The sequence below is a fragment of the Trachymyrmex cornetzi genome, unplaced genomic scaffold (genome assembly GCF_001594075.2).
Source record: "Trachymyrmex cornetzi isolate Tcor2-1 unplaced genomic scaffold, Tcor1.1 scaffold443, whole genome shotgun sequence".
NCBI lineage: Eukaryota > Metazoa > Arthropoda > Insecta > Hymenoptera > Formicidae > Trachymyrmex > Trachymyrmex cornetzi.
The window spans coordinates 435,575-459,978 of NW_017299212.1; the positions used below are offsets into that span (position 1 = coordinate 435,575).

General features: G+C 34.0%; 3 protein-coding genes across 3 annotated transcripts in view; 1 reads left to right on the forward strand and 2 right to left on the reverse strand.

The window, feature by feature from the left end:
- LOC108764664 (uncharacterized) overlaps positions 1–8,576 on the forward strand; it is an 82,861-nt gene extending 74,285 nt beyond the window's left edge. Inside the window, exons 12-15 of the mRNA XM_018513003.1 lie at positions 4,645–4,926; positions 6,451–6,545; positions 6,896–7,168; positions 7,984–8,576. Coding sequence (XP_018368505.1) covers positions 4,645–4,926; positions 6,451–6,545; positions 6,896–7,168; positions 7,984–8,061 — 728 coding nt within the window. The 3' untranslated portion in view covers positions 8,062–8,576. The remainder of the gene's footprint in view (positions 1–4,644; positions 4,927–6,450; positions 6,546–6,895; positions 7,169–7,983) is intronic.
- A 12,156-nt stretch (positions 8,577–20,732) lies between these two features.
- On the reverse strand, positions 20,733–21,710 carry LOC108764660 (uncharacterized). Its single transcript, XM_018512999.1, has one exon. The coding sequence runs from the start codon at positions 21,708–21,710 to the stop codon at positions 20,733–20,735; it is 978 nt and encodes a 325-aa protein (XP_018368501.1).
- Positions 21,711–22,929: 1,219 nt separating this feature from the next.
- Positions 22,930–24,249, reverse strand: LOC108764661 (uncharacterized). Its single transcript, XM_018513000.1, has one exon. It carries the CDS (start codon positions 24,247–24,249, stop codon positions 22,930–22,932), a length of 1,320 nt encoding a protein of 439 aa, XP_018368502.1.
- Between the last annotated feature and the right edge of the window lie 155 nt (positions 24,250–24,404).

Genomic DNA, 24,404 nt, shown 5'->3' on the forward strand with positions numbered 1-24,404 from the left:
TGTATATATATATATGCATCACTTAAGATGCAAAAAGAAAACATCTATGTTACATGACTTAAAAAACACTGCTGATACTTTTGCATGTTAATTAATTACTTTTTCTATTTTTTTTAATATAAGGTTTAGCGAAGTAGAAAAAAAAAGTTACAATTTGTTAGCGATGTCACCGTTGTACATTTAATTAAAAATGTTCAAAGAGGCGACTCTTCAGTCATATTTAAATGCGACAAATACTTATGCTGCAATATTTAGATCAAAGAAATAATTTATGTATCAAATTCAATTTTATTTAATAAGCGTGTTGATGTATTTGTATGCGCGTTTTGACAAGCATACATGATCATTTTCTCTTCATTTCTCGTTGTATATTAATCACATTTAATGCGTGATATAAAAAATGAAATGAAAAAATCTAGTTTTGCTAGACGCGCGTACTACAGCAAAATATACAATAATACTAATTAATTATTTAAATACAAGTAAAACTTAAAATCGGCCGTATTTTAAATATATTTCTTCTCGTGTAAAAATATTTTATCGATTTTATATTTATTTTATAATCGTGCATAAATGGAAACTCTGCACTAAATGAGAAATATTCATTAATATTATTAAATCCACGTAAGTATAAAATTCATATACAAGTTATAATAAATTTTTCAAATTTATTAGGTGGTATAATTTCGTATTCTACTCTGCGAAATATTTTTATAAGTTTAAGCGGTGCTTCTACGTGACAAGAGTGACAAGCATTATCATAAATGAATGTAGTAATCCATTATCTTCTATCGCGTTTGTTAGTTTTCGCGATGACACCCAAATCGTTTACGTAAACAGTTTGTCTCGGCTACGCTAATAAATGACGTATTTCGTATTCGGTAACGTGACGTATGTACTCGATCTTTAAATGCGATTATGCTATTTCATTACACTTTTGTTACCAGTTATGGTATGTATAGCGATATTATGAACAATATCGATGAAGATAACTGGAGCAGATATGCTAATCGAAGGTTTCGCCGCGTTCTTGGCGGAAATCGGTTTACCCTGGCGTATCCCGCGAACGGTTAGTCAGCGCATGGAGAGAGCAAAGTCAGAAGAACTTGTTTCTAAGGGATACCGCCAAGACAACCGCTTATACGTGTAAATCCCGTCGAGGAGCATTCATCCAAAATTGCTCTGTGGCCAAAGCCTGATCTTCCAACTTGATCGTCCGCAATGATATACATAACATCCCTTAAGTATCATGAGAAATGTTCTTGACGTCCTTAAATGGAAATGTTAGAAACTAAAACTTGAATGTGCAGTCGGTCGCTCGAGTATACATTGATATATTTAATTTAATAAAATTTAAACTCGACAATATTTCTATAAAATGCAAATCGAGGCATTTTGCTATTTAAACTTCATTATCATTTTAAGCACATTTATGTGAATTAATTGTCATTGTTGTATTTATTTGTAATATTTCCACTATGGTTGCTAAACAACAGGCTGCTATGTGATCAAATAATTCTAAGCTTCCCGAATGAAGTAGATTCTACGAGCAACGTTAGCACCGTGTAGCACAAGGGAGTTTCAGGAACAGCGCTTTCAATTAATCTTTCGTAAATTAATAGATAAGGTCACCGAAAGCGGCTTAAGTTCGAAGACAATGAAGCTGCACGCACAAGTGACGCGCACAACGGAACGCGGCGTTATTGCACGAAGAACTTGAGTCATGCACCAGAGATTTGTTCACATCCATCTATTGTATCGTGAGGCGTTTCGTAAGACAAGTCCAGAATATAAATCCGGAAGGTCTAATTTAAATTAATCTCTCTGTTCAAAAACAGCTATATTTGTCGTCTTATTTATTACTATGAAAATTCTCATATATTTTCTGTATATTATATACAGATTTCTTTATTTATATTTATTTTCTACAAATTTGTTTAATTGTATGTACAGAACGTTATATCGCAAGGCATGTTCGAGAAAATTGAGAAACCTGGTGCAAAATGGAAAGATATTATGAATACGCAAATCAAAAAGTATATTTGCGATTCATTTATAAAAAAATTAATAATTTTTTTTATTATTTCCTTTTTCATTATTTCTTACGTTATTTTTTATTGAGTCCGATATTACAAAGATGATGATCTTCAAGTTTAATTTAAAAAAAATTGAAACAGTTTCTTCGTAAACAATAAAATCTTAGCCACACATGTCTACTATTTTTTTTGCGTTTTTTTTAATGTTATTGAAATATTTTCTCTTGTATTATTTTAATACATGCATAAGTTTGCAAAAAACTTTCGTTTATGATCACTCACTATTATCTGTCCTTCGAATAAAAAAGTATACCTAAAGATTCACAAATCTGGTAAAATACATTTTCCGCGCACGTACATAGGTATGAATTCAAATCGTCATTAGCTTAGTTTGATGGCCGCGAATGTTGATGCATCCTTGGCTTTAATATTACCTTAGAAAGAAGGGGTGTGGAAAGGAAGGGAGGTGGAAAGGAACGAGGCCAGAACAAGGACGAGAGCCAGCGGAGAGGCATTCATTTAACAGAGTTCGCGAATATAAGTGGGTTTTGATTAGCCTCAAACTTGAGTATACCACAGGAGTTCAGAATGGAGTGCATTTGAATCCCAAATTCATTGCTAATGCGGTTGTATGATCTATGATGTGCGCAAACACTCGACGACTGCGTATTTGAGAGGGATTATTTTTCCATGAACCTCGACTTTGCCTGTTACGAAAATGGCGTACGCGGATTTAACATTTACTGGAAAAGTTGCGAAGCTATTTTAACTTGAATCGAATTTCTATAGGCTAAAAAAATCTACCTATTAATTGCAGAAACGAGTTCAATTTTGTCAAATTCAATTTTGTCGAGTTCAATTTTGCGCGAATAATCACACATTTCAAGCGAGAATAACTTAAAATACCTACAAACAGGAGAATGAAGATTTAACAGAAGCTATACTATGGATAGAAATCGGGGTAGAATGCAGAGAATTTTAATTTGCCGTTTTATTTTTTTATACGAGTGAATTATTCAGATTTTTAGCGATGCTCGGACGAATATTAATAGCCAGGAAGCAACAACTCCAGCGCGATATAATTAGATTATTTCAAAGATACGGACAAAGGGGGAGGGTGTTATAAATTCTCATTGCATTCCGTAAATCGATCAGGTTGTGATAAACCCCAGGAATGCTACCGCGTAAGTAGATTCCAACGCGAAGCTACCTTTACGATCGCGTCGCTGCTAAGAGAAACCTTATACGTGCGCATTTTTTACGACCACATTTTTTACGGTCCATGCTACACGTACTCGCGCGCACACACGCACGCACGCACACACACACAAACACACACACACACACACCCATCGCGCGTATTTTCAACATATCAGAAGCGTACAGAATGCTTCTAGGATGCTATGCTTGCGGCATGGTGTTCCTGCTTCCAAGTTAGATTTATGTTGCGAGATACACCTTCCACAGACTTTAATCGCACACGGATAAAAAGATAGGGTATCCGTAAGATCCTCAGAATCGAAAACATGGATGCATTTCACCCTGTCGTCGCTCATTTCTTCATCAAAGAATGTTGTCTTCCTCAAGTAATCCTCGAGCTTCCCTCTTTATCAAGTAACGCTCCTCACATCGTGAGAAAGTGTGACTAACGCATGCATTACCTCACGCGATCATCATAATCTGTCATAATTTGCATATATAAATTTATGCACGACACTTGTTTATAAATATTTCTGACACGCGAGACGCGCATATTTTTTCCCTTCTTTTTTTTTATGAGCTCGTATTTTTATGAGCAATATATTTTTTCCTAGCGGACGTAATAAAAAAAAATGTACAAAAAATCAACGGTTGTTATTAGTTATCGTGAGCAAAATTATTTTAATAATTATCGACAGCAAGAAAAAAATTACATGAAAAAACTTGACAAATTTTTTGTGGAAACATCAAACACACGCACTTGGTTCTTTGTAAATCTAGCAACGCGATTGTCTTCATTCGGTCAGTCACGATAAAAGTATTCGAACTGTAAACAAAAACTCGGAGCTTTCTCCATAAAGATTATATATCATACAAAAGAGACGGTAAAGCCGCTTTCATATCGAAAATGCTTTATCCATAATCGACATTCGCGAGGAAATCGCGACGTAGCAAAGCAGTTCCTTTTATCGCATTCATGCATTTTTCATCCGCGATCTTTTGTTAACACATTTCTCTTAAAAATATGCAAGATAAGGATTTTGTTTTCGATATCCAATAAGACGGCAACGCTGTTTCTTGTATTTAAAGAATGGACAGATCACTTACAGCCTTCGGCTGTATAAATATAAAAATATCTTTAACCCTTAAATATTTAATTTAAATTTAAATAAAATATTTTCTGTGAAAATTCATATTTTAAGGAAAAAGATATATCTAACGAACTGATTATTATAATGTTTCCTGCGTTTCTTGGTCGAATGACAATAGAGACATTTTTAATTATTGTAAAATTTAACGGAGCACGTTATTGCAGCTATTTTACTTTCCTTCGAAATTTGAACGCTCTCCGCTATTGTCCTCCCCCTTTCTTCGTATTCGCCCCGAAACAATTGGACACAATTTGCAGCCCTCACGCCAGTTATGCTGTCGCTATCGGGTCCGCTATTGGGTGCCGTGGTGGGAGCCACAGCGGGATTGCTTCTGGTAATCTTCGTGATCGTGCTGGCTGTCAAGCTTCGCTATCGACCTCGATCTCAGGAGGACTCTCATGACGACGGCGGCATGGCGAACCTGGCGGCGTCGGGAACCGGCGCCTCGTCTCCGCTTGACAAATCGTCGACCTTGCCCCTCAGTACCGATAGCATCGAGAGCTTCGAGAAGAATCCCGATATAATACCACATGCAAACGGTAGGCAAGAGTACCTGTCACTCCGCTTCGCGGCATGCTCCTCTATCTGGTTTATCCAGTGATTGGGTCATGATAAACGCACCCAGTATAAAATAAATCATTCTCGTTATTAGTCATTATCATCGTTATTAATCGCTAAAGTACTTACTTAGAAATTAGCTAAATTATGAGAAGTAGTAGAGAGTATACTTCCCACCTTTTTTTTTCATTTTTAAGATCTGCTCACATATTTTAATGAAATCAATTATATAATTTTACATTTTTCTGATATATAATTATGTACTTTACGTATTTTCCACGGTCATTATATCTGATTGTTTTTTTCTAATTATTTATACAGAGATAAAGTTGAAAAAAGAGCATCTTTTACAAAAAATATGGTTTCTTGGAAAGTAAGATAAGATAAGAGACTGAATATTTTGCTGGATATTCTTCATATATCAAAATATAATATATATTTTTTCTAGAATTTTTTGCACACTAGATTATTTTATTAAAAAATTATTATTCTACTGTGTGAAGATAAAAATTACACTATGTAAACAAGTTTTTTGTTTTTTTATCATGAAAGATTGTTCTTTAGTAAATAAAATGTGCTGAATACGAATATGATCTCAAAAATTGTCTCTCATGTAAAATTCCAAGAAAGAATTAAGGAGTTGAAACCCTTCAAAAATGTGTTTTTGACCATTTTCATAAATTCGTAACGTATAAATCAAATTCCAACAACTTTAGAAAGGTTTAATATTAAAATTTGGACTTTTATTTTTCTGAAAAAATTGAAAACTAAAAGTGCAATTTCGTGGATGCCATTCAGATTTACACTAATTTATCCCTATATGGTAGCCATATTGAATCTTTCTAAAACATATTTAAAGTACATATAGATGTATTATTCCAACATCTGACTTTGACCATAAGTGGTGCTTTTCTTGCTTAGTTGATAAAAAGTATTTGGAGCAAAATAAGCTTTTTTGCTTTAATTAATTTTATACTTCCATAATTATTGATAACTCAAATATTTAAACAAAAAATTAATCGGTACTTCAAAATTCAATCGTCATTGAAGATTATTTCCACAAAATATTTTTTTCGTATATTTTGAAGATAAACTGATTTAATGCTAATTATAATTTACTAAAATTAAATATCTGTCTTAATTTTTTCATTTTTCAGCGATATATATTTACGCAGATAATAAATAAATGCTTTCTAAAAAAAACTTTTGATTTTATGTATGGAAATTAAGTTGTGTGTGCGTGTGTGTGTAAAAATTCTTGGGTAAAAGTTCTTTAAAATAAGAAATTGCAATGTCAGTTCATAATCAGTTAAAACAAAAAATTGCAATATCAAGTCATAATCAGTTGCAACAAAAGAGAGAGAGAGAGAGAGAGAGAGAGAGAGAGAGAGAAATTGCAATGTCAATTCATAATCAGGTACGAGTATAACAAGAAGTTGCAATATTAATTTATAATCAGTTGTAACATATGCATAAACTAATCCCTGTACTTTATTGTATTATAGAGAATTCATATGCGGAATTATGCAAAAGTACATCACCGCGATATGTACTGCAGCAGCAACGCCCGGAAGTGAATACCTTTGCAGCAACAAACAACGTAAGTATAGTTTGTAATTATGTACCTAGGATAATAGTACATTTAATGTCTAAGTCTGAAGTCACAATTAATTTCTAATTATGTGTATGTAATCTTCTTATAAAAACACATTGATCATAGTAAAGTTATATTTTAAAGTAAATACAGCTTAATATAATACTTTGCACTTTAATTTTAAAAAACCTATATTTAAGTAAGTTACATTATGATTTCACTTCTTCCGCTATAATAAATAAACTAATCGGTTTTATTTTAAAAATGCAAGTAATCCGATATTGAATATTTGAACTGAATTCTTAATCAACCAAATCATGTTGTTCAAATTCTGGGAATAATATTATTCTCAACAGGGATCCGAGTTAACATACGTCGAATTAGCACTAAGGGGAAACCGACGAATACCTCCGAATTGCTACCAGCCCGTGCAAATCTCCAGCATCCAACGGCCCCAGATGCTGCCTATGTCGACTTTGACGCGCAGACAGCCGATCCAGGAGCCGACGATTTACGCGCAAGTCGCCAGTCATTCTAAACCGATTTACGTGCCACCGCCACATCCGTACATGAATCGTTCCAGCGACGAAACTACGGCGGAGACACCATTGATCGGACACGACAATAAGGTAATAGGCTTGTAAAAATGACGAACCGTTTTGTTAGAGCCTCTACAGTTTATTATTTTATTGAGTTTTTAAAACGGTGAAGAAAAAATTATATACAGGATGTATCTGAAATAGCGCCCACTAATCATACAGTGCTATTTCTAACAAAAAATTAAATTGAAAAGCCCTCTACCATTTTGCAATTTTCATAATATTATAGTTAACGAGATATAAATTTCTAAAAATTGCTAAGTAAATGTATAAAATCGATGTATAAGACAATTTTAAAATATCTTTCAATGTCCTTTGTGAAATATTTTAAAAATGTTTCTTAAAGAACTCTTAAAGATATCTTAAAGTTGTCTTATATATGTCGATTTTAAACATTTTGCTCATTAGATGACTAAAAAAAATATTGCGAAAATTGAAAAATGGTAGAGGACTTTTTCACTCAGTTTTTTATTAGGAATAGCATTATATGATTATTGGGCGTTTCAAATACACCCTGCAATGTATAACTGCAGAAGAAATAATTTAAGTACTAAATATTGTAAATCTATATACATATTTCAGTACTTAGTATGTACATTCTTTGGCAGAATTTAAAAAATCACTTTGGAATAACGATGGCAAAAGTGAAATAAGAATTACGTAACTTTGTAAAATTATAATTTTGGTAATTATAGAATTTGAGAAAGAGTATTGTATTGAAACATTTGACAGTTAATTCAAAATTGGCATCATTCATCTATGCAGCAAACAATAAATTACAATTGATTTTAACTAACTGGAAACAACTAGTCTTTAATTATATATACGATTTGTACCTCTTTTAGATCACTACGATCAGCCACTCGAGCAGCTCAATTTGGCGCACCGACACGCCGCCTTCCTCGAATGCGCCAACGACATGATTCCAACAAGCTGCATCATAATTCACGATTTCGCACCTAAACGTCTCTTAATGTTTTCCCTTCCCTCTTGGAAAGAAAAAGAAAATAAAAGTACACATCGATCCATGTGTTAAGTGAGAAGTTCTTCGAAGAAGGCACCGCAGCCCTTCACTAGTAGAGATTGTTAGACCTTTACTACGAGTGTTATAAATAGAGGATTCGTTCGACGATGAAAGTAATTAATGAAATCGCGCGGAGTATATATATATATATATATATTATATATATACACACACATATAGATTATGCGCTTTACCGAATGATTTGTGATAGTGGTTGGTTGGAGCCGGGGAAAGGATTGAACTGTTTTTCAGCCGTCCGTAAAATTTGAGGCGGGGCGAACGCACTATTTTGATCTCGGAGCAGAGGCGTTCACTGTTCCATCGACCGATTAAGAATTCGTTATACGATGAATGTTATCGAAGAGTTGGCAATAATTACGTGTAAAAAAAAAAGCACCGTTGTTCGTCATAATGACGCGGAAAACAGTGAGTTCCTATGCAATTTTTATTAATTTATACTTACAATATCCGTGAATATTTCTTATTTAATTTTTCGTGCAGAGAAAAAGACGACTCAAAATCCATTTTAGAAAACTGAAAGTTTTAGAGCATCCTCTGCAATGGGAAAAAAATTATATTAATTCCTTTTTCACCCTTTCTTTAAATAATAATTTATAGAGTGTATTTTCAAAGCTTTTTATATACATGCTTTTTATATATATCTAGTTAATAAATCTTATAATTGAACCTCAAAAGTCACAATATTAATTTTTAGTATTTATCGACAAAAATGGTATCGATAGAGCCAATAATATCTCCATTCTTCAAAGTTCCGTGAAAAGAGGAATTCTGGTTGTTGAAAATATTTGATACATTGATTTTGACGAGTACCCGTAGGTATGAGAAAAATCGAAATAGCACTTCGCCCGCCTCGGCGTGTAAATCAAACAACGTCGGTGGAAATAGATTGCGAACGCAACGATTTAGTGTGATTGGTAGGATAAAAAGTTAGTCGCGCGATTGTCTATTGTTTGCGTCTCCTGTCTACCGTCCTACGAATTTTTGTTTGATATTACTTTCAAATGGCTTCATTTATATCCTATTAAAATTCTAATTATTAGAATTTTAAATAAACATTTTATTATCATTGAACTGTAGCTTCCAATTAACCAATTTATAGATTTTTAAAAGAAGTAAGAAATATTTCTCAAACTTTTTACTTTTTATTTTTTATATTTCGAACTTTTTATATTTTTTATATTTTTTATATTTTAACTTTTATTTTTTATATATTGGCTATATTGGTTATGGCTATATTTTTATTTTTTAACTTTTTATATTTTTTATATTTTAAATAAAAAGTAAAAAGTAAAAAAACTTTTTACTTTTTATTTTTTATATTTCGAACTTATTTTAAAAAATATTAAAAAGTATTATAAAATAAATCAAACTGCTCCAAATTTTACTTACACTGCCCCAAAATTTAATTAAAATGATTTCAAAAACAAGTTATCATTAAATATATAAGCGTATAAAAATAGATGGATTGAAAAAGAATCAAAATTTATTTCGATTACAAATCTCTTCTTCACAATAATTACATTTTTTTTCTTGTTTTTTTATCTTATTCATTCATTTCATTCTCACGAGGAAGATATAATTAAAGAGAGGAATTATAAAATAAGTTCTTATTGAAAATTAAGACTGGGTTGTGTCACCTTTCGGTAAACTGCAGCTCACTGCCTTACTCTCTTACTCTTTCATTCTTTTACTCTTTTGTTTATTCAATAGATAAATTACCGTAGTTTATCTGAAGATGGAACAATATTAGCCCTAAGATACGTTAAAATAAATTTTTGTCGATTTCGTGGAACATTTATTCGTACAAAGTCAAACGAAGTAATATTTAAACAGATTTGTAAATTCTAAATTTTTTTATCTAACTTTTAAAATGAAATATTGATATTTTATAGACTTGAATCCTTTCAATACATTTTAACCCATCTACTTTTACGAAACACTGCGTACGTTTAAGGAAGAAACGAACGTACGTTAATGAGCTTTGACGTTATAGCAACGGGAGAAACGTTTTCTTTTTCTCTTCTGTTTTATAGTTACCCACTATCTGTATAGTACTCACATAGCGCGTAGGCCGTTTTATTCAGAACAAGCATTATATAAAGTTGCTGGTAGAGCAGAGTAGAAATCTGAGAAAGCGGATAAAACAAGGAGATACAATTCTGAGGATCACGATCGATTGTCGACGCAACGAATCCTTACGAGCTACTCATCGGGCAATGATATGTTTAAAAAGTTGGACGAAACGCTCGATGGGCACGTCCGATGATAATAATACTAATAATGATAATAATTATGATGATCATCGTAAAGAATCCTCGCGATAGCTTCGTCACGCGCGACACTTCGAGAAGACTGAGCAGAGCGCAGGATTTGTAATGCGCGAAGGTGCCATATAACAGAGATGGGCTTGTTTTTTATTCGCATTTACTCGATCGAATAAATCACAAATCAATTTTATAATTTTTATTATTATGATCGTACTGCTGAACATCCAAGATTGCTGTACCTTGTATGTTAGTATTGTTAAGAATCGATGAAATGTAGAAAAATTATTTTATGCCTTGTTAAATGAAATGTTTAAACGAAAAATGAATTTTTATTAGTAAACTTAGAAAGCATCTTGGGAAAAAATTATAGTGTTTGAAACAATGTATCATTATATCTGTCTCAATAAATAATATAACTTTTTTCTGAGTCTCTCATGTCCACGTGTAATTGAAAATATTTAAACAAACGTTAATAAAAGTGGCTTCAAATTTAAAAATGTCAACAATAAGGAGCATTCAGCCACAACGCTAGATTCAGCTATAGTCATATATTTAAAATATAATTATATATAAACGTAAACTAAAAGGAAATTGAATACGCGACTTAAAGAACATAAAAATGACTATAAAAAATCTTCAAATAATTTATCGGTCATATCGCAACATATGTTGGAACTCAATCATTGGGACAATACAATCATTATGGACTCCGAACAAATTTATTATAAAAGATTAGTCTCCGAAATGATATACATTAAAAAGCAAAGTATAAGTTTAAACAAGCAGAATGACACAAAACGGTTTCCAGAGATCTATCTACCAATCATAAGTAAATTTCCCTCTCCTCAATAATGATCCATTATCCCCTCTATTGATTTCCCTTTCTTTTCCTCATAATAAATAAAGTATTCTGATCTTTCCGCGCAATTTATCACATTTTAGTCAACATTGTTCATGTACATTCATTCTAAGTCTTGTTAACGAAAAAAAGTTCTTCTTTTATCATATCATGGTTTTGCTTTCATTGCTATTCAAGGATGCGTTTCACTAATACGTGATAAGCTTTTAAGAAAATTTAATAATAACAATTTATTGTATTACAAAATGTAATTATCATATATAAATCACTAAGATTTATTTTTGTTTTTTGGAAAATTCCAACAGTATTTAGGAATCACGTATTCAAACAAGATGTTAGATAAAAACCTCATTTTTAGAAGAATTACCACATAATTTTGACGAAATGTTCTTCGCGTTATTGTATAGCACAGCGTATTTCATGTAATTTCGTAATTAATGTTAATGCATCTGATATGTATATTAACGATATGTATATTAACTTTTTCATTTGGATCTGAGATTTTATCTAATTGTTTTTATTGTAATAACTTTTTTATATTTGTACTGAAGATGGTCAAATATTGATCGAAACGTCTATATATAATTATATTTTAAATATATGACTATAGCTGAATACATCTAGCGTTGTAGCTGAATGCTCCTTATTGTTGACATTTTGAAAATATTTAAACGTTGTGGTTTTAATGTTTTATCCTGTTTATATGAAAGAAAGTAAAAATTTACCGAACAATAAAAAATTTAGAGTTTTCTCTTATAACCTGTTTTATTAATATTAATTAAGAGAGTTTAGAAAAATATAGGCTTTATAGTGAACTAAAATGTGTATATTTAGCGATCAAAATAATTATTTTAGTGTTATTGGATTTAATTGAAAAAAAAAAAAATAATTTTGTACAATATGCGATATAATAGAATTTAATTATTGAGTAGTAGTATACTTTAGCTGTTTATTAGATCTCATTCTAATTGTAAGCAATCAGATCAAATTCGTGGAAAATTAATTTATGATGTAAATAATCGCGCCCGTCTCTGACATATGAGTTTATAATGAAAGTGATGTAAAAAAAAAGAAACATTTTAAAGGAAGATAAAATTACTCCCTTACTTTATCTCATCTAATTTATCAGCAAGAGAATGTTGAGAATAGTTTATATCACTTTCATTCTGATTAACTCATAAGATCGTAGCGCGAAAGCAACTGTTGTTCGAACGAATTCGATATTGTTGTTGTATAATGTAACCACCACGACTCGCATCGAAGGCGAAACGTGGATAAAAGCCGGCATCGATTGTAATAAAGAGCAACGCGTTCGCGTTAACTATTTGTTTCCTTTTCCTTTTATGTTAAGGGTAACATTTAGCAATATTCGCAAGTTTAGTATGAGCTGATTGATATTTACCTCCATTATAAAAAAAGAGTGCCGAATAATGCAACCGTGAAAGAAGCGTTGCAAAAGTGTGTAAAAAAATCCTTCTACGTTAATCTTTCGAACGTCGTTAGTAAGCGATATCTTGACGTTCGTTATGTGTTGTTCTACAAATCCAGATAGCACCAATTTACAAACAATTTTTATACAGTTTTTATATTATTTCTTTTTTTTATGATACACGAAATACGGAGAGACTCTGTTCGCATTTAAATTTTAATCTTTGTCTTTGTACTTTTTCCGAAATAGTAAGTAATATAATGCACTATCGATTAACAGACTCCGCTGTATTCGCTCAATGTCTCAAACTATACGATGTAGATATTAGAGGAATCAGAGATCTCACATTCACCAGAATGCGGCATTTAAAAGAGAAAGACGCGACTGCGTAAAAAAAATTTCTCCCCGTTAACGATAAGCCGATACTTGATATGTCACATTTATCAAAGAACAAGAATACACGTAAAAAGAGTAGAGGTATTTTTTATATAATATTATATATTTATTTATAATTTTTTCGTACTCTTTCGATCGTACGTTTAGCATCAGACATAGCTATCTAGTTTTAAGTTGTACGAAGAAAGTGATCCGTAAATATTGCATAAAAATAAGATTTTTTAGAATACAACAGAAGAAATCACGACGCTAAATAAGCGATGAAAATATGGAATATTGATGTGTTCTGACGTATGCGAGCTTTCTGGTTCACTTTAAATGGTGAGATTATTATCCCTTTGATAAAAAATCAACGATTAAATATGTTCGAATCGCTTCGACGAAAGTCGGAGCGCTCTATTTGTAATCTAAATTTTTTAATATTACTTCGTAAAATAATAATAGCGAGGAAGGTTTGCGATTCTCGCGTACGTGAATAATAATTAATAATAATAAAAAAGAATGAGAGAGGAAATAAACGTCAGTGGCGGTAGCTGTGCGCCAAAATCAAAGATTCTGTATTTTGTCAGATAACTATAATTATTATTGCGCCAGTGTAATATAAGACTTTGATATGTATTGTTAGTATGCATCATGTGGATATTACAGAGAATAAATTTAAATATAAAACATACATCAAATATACGAGCATACGCATATGTACACGTGTGTTTGTGTGTGTAAAGAATAAACTTAAGACACTATGTAAACACAATTTCAAAAATAACTTTTAATATAGATTTACTTGTGTAAAATATAAGGAGAACTAATTGTGCTCAATAAATTTCAATAAATAACGATTTTGCCTATGCTAATAATTATCATTACTGAAGTTATTTTTGTGTAGTTTTATAAGGATATATAAAATAGCATCAGGAAATTATTAGGTCTATTCTTTTTCGAAATGTCCTGCACTAGTTCTGAACTAATGCAATAAGTTAGAGTGAAACAAACTATATCTGTTTCACTTTAACTTATTGCACCAGTGTATCCCAGTTCGGAACTTTCTTCGAAAAAGAATAGACCTACTCAAATTAAATAACTTTATGTACAGGATGTCGCATAATTCGTGAATTACTTCTCATCAGGCAAGTGGAATGGATTAAACTAAAACGAAAAATTATATACTATTTCGCGAGATTCTCTTAAAACTTAATGAGATAGTAATTAATAAAAATCCGTGAATTAGCGTGCGTCCACATGATTCAGCGACCAGAAAGAGCTCAACGTTTATAAACGCTGGTTGCGTGGCGAGGCAATGGGAGGAGACATTCTGTAAATAACAATGTGCCACTTATGCATAGCCATATTGTTTTTTGTTCTTCCCAATAATTAGCTAGCCTACTCGTGCGATTGAATATAATGGATGTCTGGTCCCAGGCAACATAAAATCCAAAATTGGAATATAAGACGTCTTAAAAGACGTCCAAAAGAGATATTCATAGTCCGTTCTTATTTTAAAATCGTTTTAAGTAATGTCTTAAGATGCTAATACAGCCTTTGATTGGCTTATGATATTTTAAGACTGTATACTTAAGACAGTTAAGACAGTCTCAAATATAAGAATCGCGACTATGAATATACCAATCTTAAAAAACGCCTCGAAGACATTTTTGTGAGAATCGTCTAAAAGACATCTTGTAACCGTCTTGTGCCCAATTTAGATTTTATGTGCTGTCTAGATTTTTACTTATAAATTCTATTAATTATATTATAACAGGCTAGGGAAGGGGGAGATTTAAAAATTATAATATTATTGTGCGCCTTACATAAATAGTTCGAAAACTATTTTAAGAAAAAATATGTGAGATATATGTATAATAGTCGATGGTCGGAGTTATGCCTATTACAAATATGTGAATGGCCGCCGCTAAATCTCTCCCCAGTAAACACCAATTAACAGTAACATAATATCAATATTATAATTTCACATTCAACAATATAATTGTTATATACAATATATATGTTATATTTGTATTGTTGTGTGAAATTGAATTTATATCCAGATAGCACATTATATTCTGAGAATATTCTGAAAATATACTAAAAAGGTTACGTCTGATATTCGTATGATATTCCTATGTCCGCAGCAACATTGTTCGCAATATATCCTCAGAATATCGAGATGAAGTTCGAAATTTTTCCTTAAGAGTGTGTAAGAAATATCTATTAAAAATAATATTCTTTACTAACAGAATATTATTTTTAATAGATATTTCTTACATACTCTTAAGAAAAATTTTCGAAATTCATCTCGATATTCTGAGGATATATTGCGAACAATGTTGCTGCGGACATAGGAATATCATACGAATATCAGACGTGATCTTTTTAGTATATTCTCAGAATATAATGTGCTATTTGGGTATTGGATGCTTTCCAATTGCTTAACACATCTTAACACAAACGTACACAGGAATGTACAAAGTGTAATGTTATGCACGATTCAATTAGAACAGAATGTATACGCTGTGCACGGTTAAGATCCGTTTCGGGAGGAGTTAGATTAAATGTAATTTTTTCTTCCTGTATTAAACAAAAAAAAGTAAAAATGCCGGCCACTCAATGTCTTCCAACTTCATTTATAGCCATCGCAGTTAGTAATTGTCACTAGAAAACACAAGCTTACACAGCCCACGACTGAATACGGATGTGTAGTGTTGTGTCGTCGTGTGCACGAAAGTGTCTAGGGATATTGCAATTGGAAAGCACCCATTATTGAGTATGAAATTGTGTACATTGATATTATGTTATTCTTACTTGGTGTTTACCGAGTCTCTCCTCTTATATCAGAAAAATTTAAATTTTTTAATTAAAACAATGGGGGGGATAAAAGAATACTGCTTTGCGTAAAAGCGATCGACTCTTTATTTGACAAAATCCCATGTTCGATCCGAATCCAAAGTTCATTATACAAATAGGGACTTATATGTGGGGAGGAACATATACAATAAAAATAATTACATTTAACAATTATTAATTATTCGAATTCTAGAGTGATTCATTCTATCCATTTTAAGGTAACAGATTTATGAAAAGTTGCATCTACAAATTTTCTTACTATTTTATGGGAATATAATACATAACATATTTTATATCTAAAACAAATTTTATAAATTCGTTACTCTATTATAAAAAAATTCTTCACTCACCAATTCAATGTGCAACGGGTGGAATTTGTAACACATAAATAATATAAGATTTAAATCAAACAGTAATCAAAATAAAATCAATGTTTTAAGACAATTCTTTACGCGTTGAAATTTTTTATTTATCTTTCGATTAAATATTTGCTAATATAATTATTTACCTCCTGAAAAAATTTTTACAAGAATAAATCTTTTATAAAATTTTAGATGATTTCTCTTTCTCTAATTACTTATATTTTTTACTGAGAAAATAATCCGAATAAACGAAAAAGAATTATTAAAACTTTATGCAAGTAAAAAATAATACTGACCCCACACAAGGTTACTTCACCGGTGCAAGCACCCGATGCCTTTCTAGGCCTGCTACTTTCAATGTTTTCTTTCTCCACCTTCCCATAAGTTATCACTACTCTTTTTCAGATTACACTCTCATCGATGCATAAGAGCAAAATTGTAATGTATACAACACTGATTTGAAACACAAAAAATTATCTATGTTTAAAATAAATACATAGAATTCTTGCAATTCTTATTTTATTTCTAACTTCGACAAATATTTAATAAAGAAAATAATGTCGCGTTCGAACGAATTATCAGCGTATGTCGAATCTATATTACGCAAGATTAATTAGATGCAAGATTAATATAAATTTCGTTTATCAATTATATTAGTCATGGCGCTTTTTGTTCAGGAACCGATCCATCCTGTATGTACGTATTGTGCAAATGAATCATGCAATTAATAAAAATACAATTAATATATCAAAGCAGCTAATTTGTTTCTTGCGCAGTAAATTTTATGCGTTAAGAGTGACGCAACGACCGAACATAACTGGCGAAATACGTGTCGGAATATTGTTGTGCCGCTGTACTGCACGGGTTCGGGATCCACTTAGGACTCGGGGGAGTTTGCACATTGAACAAAACTTGTTGTAGTTTTGTACTGAATATATAAATATAATCTTTGATATTGCGATACACTATTTTTATTCTATTATCATCACCAATTCACCTATCGGCACTTGCGTCGCGATAGTATATTAGACGTATTCGAACCGCGCGTCACGACGTGTTACGCTATTTTATTTGACCGAATTACTCACTGAGAATTGTCTGACTGGCTCCCCAGTCGCCTACGCGGCCGCGCTTTTATTAATTATTTTGAGGTCGCCCGTATAGCCTCGTCAGCGTTCTACTCGGACGAGGCCAGCGTCCGCGCAATATCTTAGTCAGCGGTCGAGTACTGCTTTTATTATAATAATTGGTTTACATATCATATTGGCAATAATATGATTGCGCTAACGTTATTTTAGTATTTCGCCACGTTCTGTGGCGAAATCGTCACAGTGGATATAGAGCAGTTTTGCACTCGTGACAATATGTTATTAATGTAGGAATCTATATTACGCGATTAGAGATGGGCATAGCGGAACATTATATTATTTCAAAACATTAGGAACAGTCACTCTAATGTTCCGTTCATTTGTTTTCCGCTCTCTTTTAGTAAGATGGCACAGTCCTACAAGTCATGAACGTTCCATTCACTTTGACCGGATTCTTTTACTGACCAAAAAATTCAAAAAAAAACTCGGTCTTTCCTGGCTATTCGTTCCCTTTTTACTCAATTTTTTTAATTTTTATTACCCAAAAGGCTACACCGATCACGCTAGCTAATACTATAAATCCTTTTACATTTTTACTAATCTGTGGTTCGAAAGGTACGTAGTACACTGCTGTTCAATAATCGAGTCTCACTTGAGTCGCACTTGGGTGTAGATGAGATGGCGCTTACCCTACACACTTCTCCACCCTCCTACACTCGAGGGACTCGATTAATGAACAGCAGTGTACATAAATCACATTGCTCATCCTCTCCTCTCCAGAAAGAATGGTTGCGTTCGGCGGACTCAATTGTTGCGGAGCAGATCCGTGAGCGCCCGCTGCTATTGGTGTATTCTTTCAGATCATCCAATCAACATTCCAACAATACGAAGCAAAATCCATCGAAATTCTATTTTCTGATTGGTTGCAGAGCATCGGACGACGCACATTGTATGCAGTGTGAATCCAGCAACAGACTAGTAAAAGGATCCGTTCAAAATGAACGAAACATCTCTGAACAGTACATCTCTAGTTTCGTTCATTTTTTCCATGGCGTTTCGAATCTTTCGGTCAGTAAACGCCTTGGCACATAGAAAAACTTAAGACGTAAGACTTAGAACCATTTCACACAAACTTGCATAGTCGCATAAACATATGCATAAAGAAAATCATCCAATCGTAGTTTACGTTTGTCTTTATGACAGAAATGTGATTGAATAATTTGCTTTATGCATATGGTTATGCGGTTCTGCAAGTTTGTGTAGAATGGTCCTTAAGCAGTAAGCGAATCAACCAATCACAATAGAGACCGTAAGACCATATGTAAGCTATAGCAAATCCAAAATGTTGATTTCGTTACTGCTTAAGGGCCATTCCACACAAACTTGCAGAGCCGCATAACCATATGCATAAAGCAAATTATTCAATCACATTTCTGTCATAAAGACAAACGTAATACGATTGGATGATTTTCTTTATGCATATGTTTATGCGACTATGTAAGTTTGTGTGGAATACCCTTAAGTCTTAGCCCGGATCCTCATACGGGCAACAACGCTCTGACACTGAACGCTGATTGGTGAAAAACGGGCGATGGGAGTAAATTTTACCCCCACAATTGGCTTTTCACTAATCAGCTCTCGGTGTCAAAGCGCTGTTGCCTGTATGAGAATCCGGGCTTACGCCTTAAGTTTTTTTATGTGCCATGGCTTTAATTCTCATGTTTCTCAGCAGTGTTGTTAGATGGGTCGGATTTTTTACGCATGCGCGTCCAATGTAGCTTCAGTAACGTACCGGTCACTAGTAAATAGAAGATCATTAGTCGCTTATGTAAAATTTTTTCAAAAATGTTGAAAATTTTAATATATTTTACATATGCATACATATATATAAATATATATAATATATTTCTATATATGTTTACATATGTAAAATATGTAAAATATATTAAAATTTTCAACATTTTTGAAAAAATTTTACATAGGCGACTAATGATCTTCTATTTACTAGTGACCGGTACGTTACTCAAGCTACATTGGACGCGTATGCGTCAGAAATCCGGCCCGTCTAAGCCCGGATCCTCATACGGGCACCCCCACAACCGGCTTTTCAATTAGCGCTCTGTGTCAAAGCATTGTTGCCCGTACGAGGATCCGGGCTAACAACACTGTTTCTCAGTTTCTCTCTGTCGACAATGGCTACGTTCAGCAGACTCGGCAGTTTTGCAACCGTTTTGTGATTCTTCGCTGTGATAGGACTATTCCTTTAAATCTAAAAGTATGATCCAATCAGCACGACGAATCATAAAACGGTTGCAAAACTGTTGAGTCTGCTGAACGCAGCCACCAGCGTTGCCAGATCGTAGATTCTCTCCCTAGATTTAGGGTTATTTTTAAGGTTTGGGGAGAAATTTAGGGAGACAAAATGTTTAGGGAGAATATTTAGGGAGACAAAATGTTTTTTAGGGATATTTTAGAGAGGGTATTCCATGTGACGGATATTCCTTGATTATTAGTAATAATTCCTATTAGTTATATTGAGTGCTTTGCATTCAATAAATCTTTTTAGATTAACAAAAAATGTCATATATATAGAGGGTTTCTCTCTGATATATATGGCTATGTTTACATCGTGCGTTTAGTCCGCGACCTATACAACAGGTGTCTTTGTTTAACCTACAGGATAAACAAGGACATCTATTGTATAGGCCGCGGTCTAAATGCACGGTGTAAACGTAGCCTATCTATACAGGGTGTTGTGGACTTGTGAAATTTGCTGATTAATACTTGTCTTACTGTGATTGAGTTTATTAGTGTACAAAAACATTACAACGGTATGACATTATCTTGCTCGAGTATACGTTCCTTTCTATGGCGTTACAAAAAATTAACAGTTCGTTCGTCTTCTCTTCTACGATCACCACTTTCTATCTCGATCGATACGAGTTATCGAGCGTTGCTCCCTCTGGTAACCTGGGTATTCTTCAAACACTCGATCGATATAGCCCTAGGCGTCTTAATTCCCACTAGACTATAATGCTCTAGGGAACTCATAAAATAAAGTTTATGTTATAACCAAATCTGAAAATAAAATAAATTTAGAAAGCGCATTGACTCCGTTACATCCCGGCTCGCCTTAGAAGGCCAACTTTCAAATTAAAATTTAGGGATTCATGAAACCAGAGTAAGACTTAGATACTTAAGATTGCACTATAAGATATAATAATTAAATCGTTATTAATATGATATAGGTCATTATAATTAAATTGTTACTGATAAAATATAGGTCATAATTTGGACTCCTTAGGCCTTAAACTTCCTCATTGGTTCCACCGTTCAATGGAAGCGCACACAGTTTTCTTATAGGCCTTTTATATAGTCCATGCGCTGTTTTGACAGTAGCCACCCTGGCCACTCGGTCGCTGCCTGGATGAAGTTCAATCACCCGTCCTAAACTCCATTTGCTGGGAGGATTGGATTCGTCCATCAACAAAACCATCGTGCCTACTGTTAGAGCGGTTGAATTATGATACCATTTGGTACGCATTTGCAGTTGATGCAAATATTCCCTTTGCCAACGCGACCAAAAGTGCTGACGAACTCGTTGCTGATGCTGCCAACGTGATAAAGTGTTAACCAGAAGGTTTAGCAAATTTCTTTGAACAGGTTCGGCTTGTGATTCTCCGAATAAGAAGTGAGCTGGAGTTAGTGCAGTTAAATCGTTAGGATGAGAAGATAAAGGGACTAGAGGACGGGAATTTAAAACTGCTTCTATTTCGGTAAGCAATGTACTAAACTCTTCGTAAGTCAATATGAGCTCTCGGGTGACAGTATACAAATGCCTTTTTGTTGCCTTTACGGCAGCCTCCCACAATCCACCGAAATTCGAAGATCTGGGTGGTATAAATTTCCAGTCAATATTTTTTGAGGCTAAGCGTGTTTTAATTTCTTCTGTTTGGTCTTCTATAAATTGATAGAGCTCCTTCAATTCTCTTAATGCTCCAACGAAGTTTGTAGCGTTATCCGAGTATAAGGTAGTGCAAAGACCCCTTCTTGCAGTGAATCTTCGCAATGCTGCTAAAAATGCTTCGGTTGTTAGATCCGTAACGGCTTCTAAATGTACTGCCTTAGTGTGAAAGCAGACGAATAATGCGATGTATCCCTTTGATAAAGGTATCCTACCTCTTCTCCTTCCTTCTCGAATTTGAACAGGCCCAGCGTAATCGACGCCACTGATCGTGAAGGGTCTCACCGTTCCTTGCAATCGATCTCTAGGTAGATCTGCCATGATGGCCTCTAAGGGTTTAGGTTTAAGTCGAAAGCATTGTAGGCAATGTCTAGTGACCTTACGTGCTTCCTGTCTCCCTGCTAATGGCCAATATCGTAGTCTAATAGATGCCAAAAGTTGCTCTGGCCCGCAATGTAATAGTCTGCAGTGTTCTTCTCGGATATAAGAGTAGTTATATGGTGTTTCGAAGGTAAGATATATGGATGTTTTTGATCTATGCTGATCTCAGCATGTCGTATTCTTCCTCCCACTCTGATCAATTCTTGTTCATCAAGGAACGGACGTAAGGTAAGCAACTTGCTTTTGCGATGAATCTCTCTTCCGTTTCGCAAATCTTCTATCTCCTTTCCGTACACTTGACGTTGTACTAATCTGATGATGATAATTGTAGCTTGCTATAACTCTTCGATCGTTAAAGATCCCTTTTTTTAAATACTTCTTAGATTAGCTGCAAATCGTATGCAGTAGGCAATGACTCTTCTTAACTTAATGATAGAAGAAAATTTATATATAAGATCATACATATCCGAGATAGCTGCTAATGAGATATCTCCTTTAAGTTCCGGTATGTCTTCTAAATTGTAAATTTCTTGGCTTGGCCGTTCCGTTGGACGCATTAACCATAGCGGACCGTGCCACCATATATAATTATTCCTTAATTCCTCAGTAGTCGTGCCTCGAGATAACAAATCCGCTGGATTGCTACTTGATTCCAACCTTTACTTGAAGTGTGTTTTTGTATATTCGCAACTCGATTCGCCACATACGTTTTCAATTTGTGAGAAGGCGTTTTAATCCAACTGAGCACAATGGTAAAGTCCGTCCAAAAACTCACGCTGTTAATTCTGGTCGACAATATACGATTTACACTGCTGAACAGTTTGGCTGCTAGATATGCCGCATTTAGCTCCAATGTGACTGGGCAATGTGACTGATTTTAATGGAGCTATGCGTGATTTGGAGCACAGTAAATGTGCAGTAGCTTGTCCATCTTGATTTTGACTACAAACATAAATACATGCTCCATAAGCCTTTTCTGAAGCATCACAAAAAACGTTAAGATCCGCCAATAGAGATGGATTGTCTGGGTTACAATTGCGTGGCACTATTAACGTTTGAGCCGAATTGAGAGAACTGCAATATTTGGACCAGCTGTCTCGTAAACGAATTGGCAATTCCTCGTCCCAATTAAGCTTTTCTTTCATAGTTGTTGCATCAACTACTTTGCTACCACTAAGACTGGCTCGATAAGATCCAGAGGATCAAAGATTTTCGAGATTAAAGATAGTAATTGCCTTTTTGTTGTTGGTAGTTCCTTCATTATTTGTACTTCATATTGTAAGTAATCCCTTTCTGCGTTCCAATGCAGTCCAAGGGTTTTCAAGACCTCATGTTTATTTAAAATTAAAAATTCGTCCCTTTCGCTATCTTGAGCTAACGAGCTAAGCACTCTTCTATTGTTGCTTCTCCATTTGCGTAGATAAAATCTTCCTCGCTGTAACAGTTCCATTAATTCCTGTTGTAACCGGCATACTTCCTCCTCAGTATGCGTTCCTGTGAGAAGGTCATCCATATAGAAATCACCTTGTAGCACCCTTGCGGCTGTAGGATAAGTGTCACTTTCTTGAATTGCTAACTCCTTTAAGCATCGGATTGCTAGAAAGGGTGCCGAAGAAGTACCATATGTTAACGTGTTTAAACGAAAAATCTGGATTTCTTCGTCGTTATTTGATCTCCATAAAATTCTTTGAAGATCCCTATCCTGTTCTTTCACAAGGACTTGTCGGTACATCATTTCCAAGTCAGCAGTCAATACGTATTGATGCATTCTAAACTTCAATAATAATGCGAATAAAGTATCTTGCAACTGAGGATCTACTAATAGCTTGTGGTTTAGTGACACTCCCGATGCTGATAAAGCCGACGCGTCAAAAACCACCCTCAACTTACTGGTTAATACATTGCTTCTTACTACAAGATGATGCGGTATGTAATAAATATCCTGCCCACTCTTCGATGTATTTTCTTCGACACGTGACATATGTCCAAGCGTTTCATATTTCTCCATAAACTGAATGTATTCCAACTTCAATTCTGGCTGTCGTGCAAATCGGTTTTCTAATGCGTACAGTCTCTTCACTGCTGTGCTATACGACTCCGCAAGCTCGATATCCTCCCGTTGAGGCAATCCTACTACGAATCTACCTTCTATATTTCGTTGCATTGTTGCCTTGAAGTGCTCCTCACATTTTCGCTCCTCTGGAGAGTAATGCCTTTGCTCGATGATTTCTTCGGATTGCCACATTCTCTCCAGCTGCTGACTTAATTCGTCGTTTGTTAGTAGATTGCACATCACCTTATCGTCACTTGACAATTCCGTAAGAGTTCCTCCGAGTATCCATCCTAAAGACATGTTCTGCATTCGCGGTTGTCCGGGAAGCAACTCAATATGTTCATCCTTCATAATCTGCCAGAAGGTTCCTGATCCGATTAATAGATCAATGGCTCCTGGCTTGTGAAAGTCTTTGTCTGCTAGCATCACGTAACTTGGTATTGGTAACCTTGAGATGTCAATAGGATCTTGAGGTATCTGTTCTGTAATTCTGAGTAAAGCCGGCGGCACACGATGCTTGTTTTCCTGCTGGATTGCTAGCTGGATTAGAATCTTGTCACCGTATTGGCTGCGATGCTGGC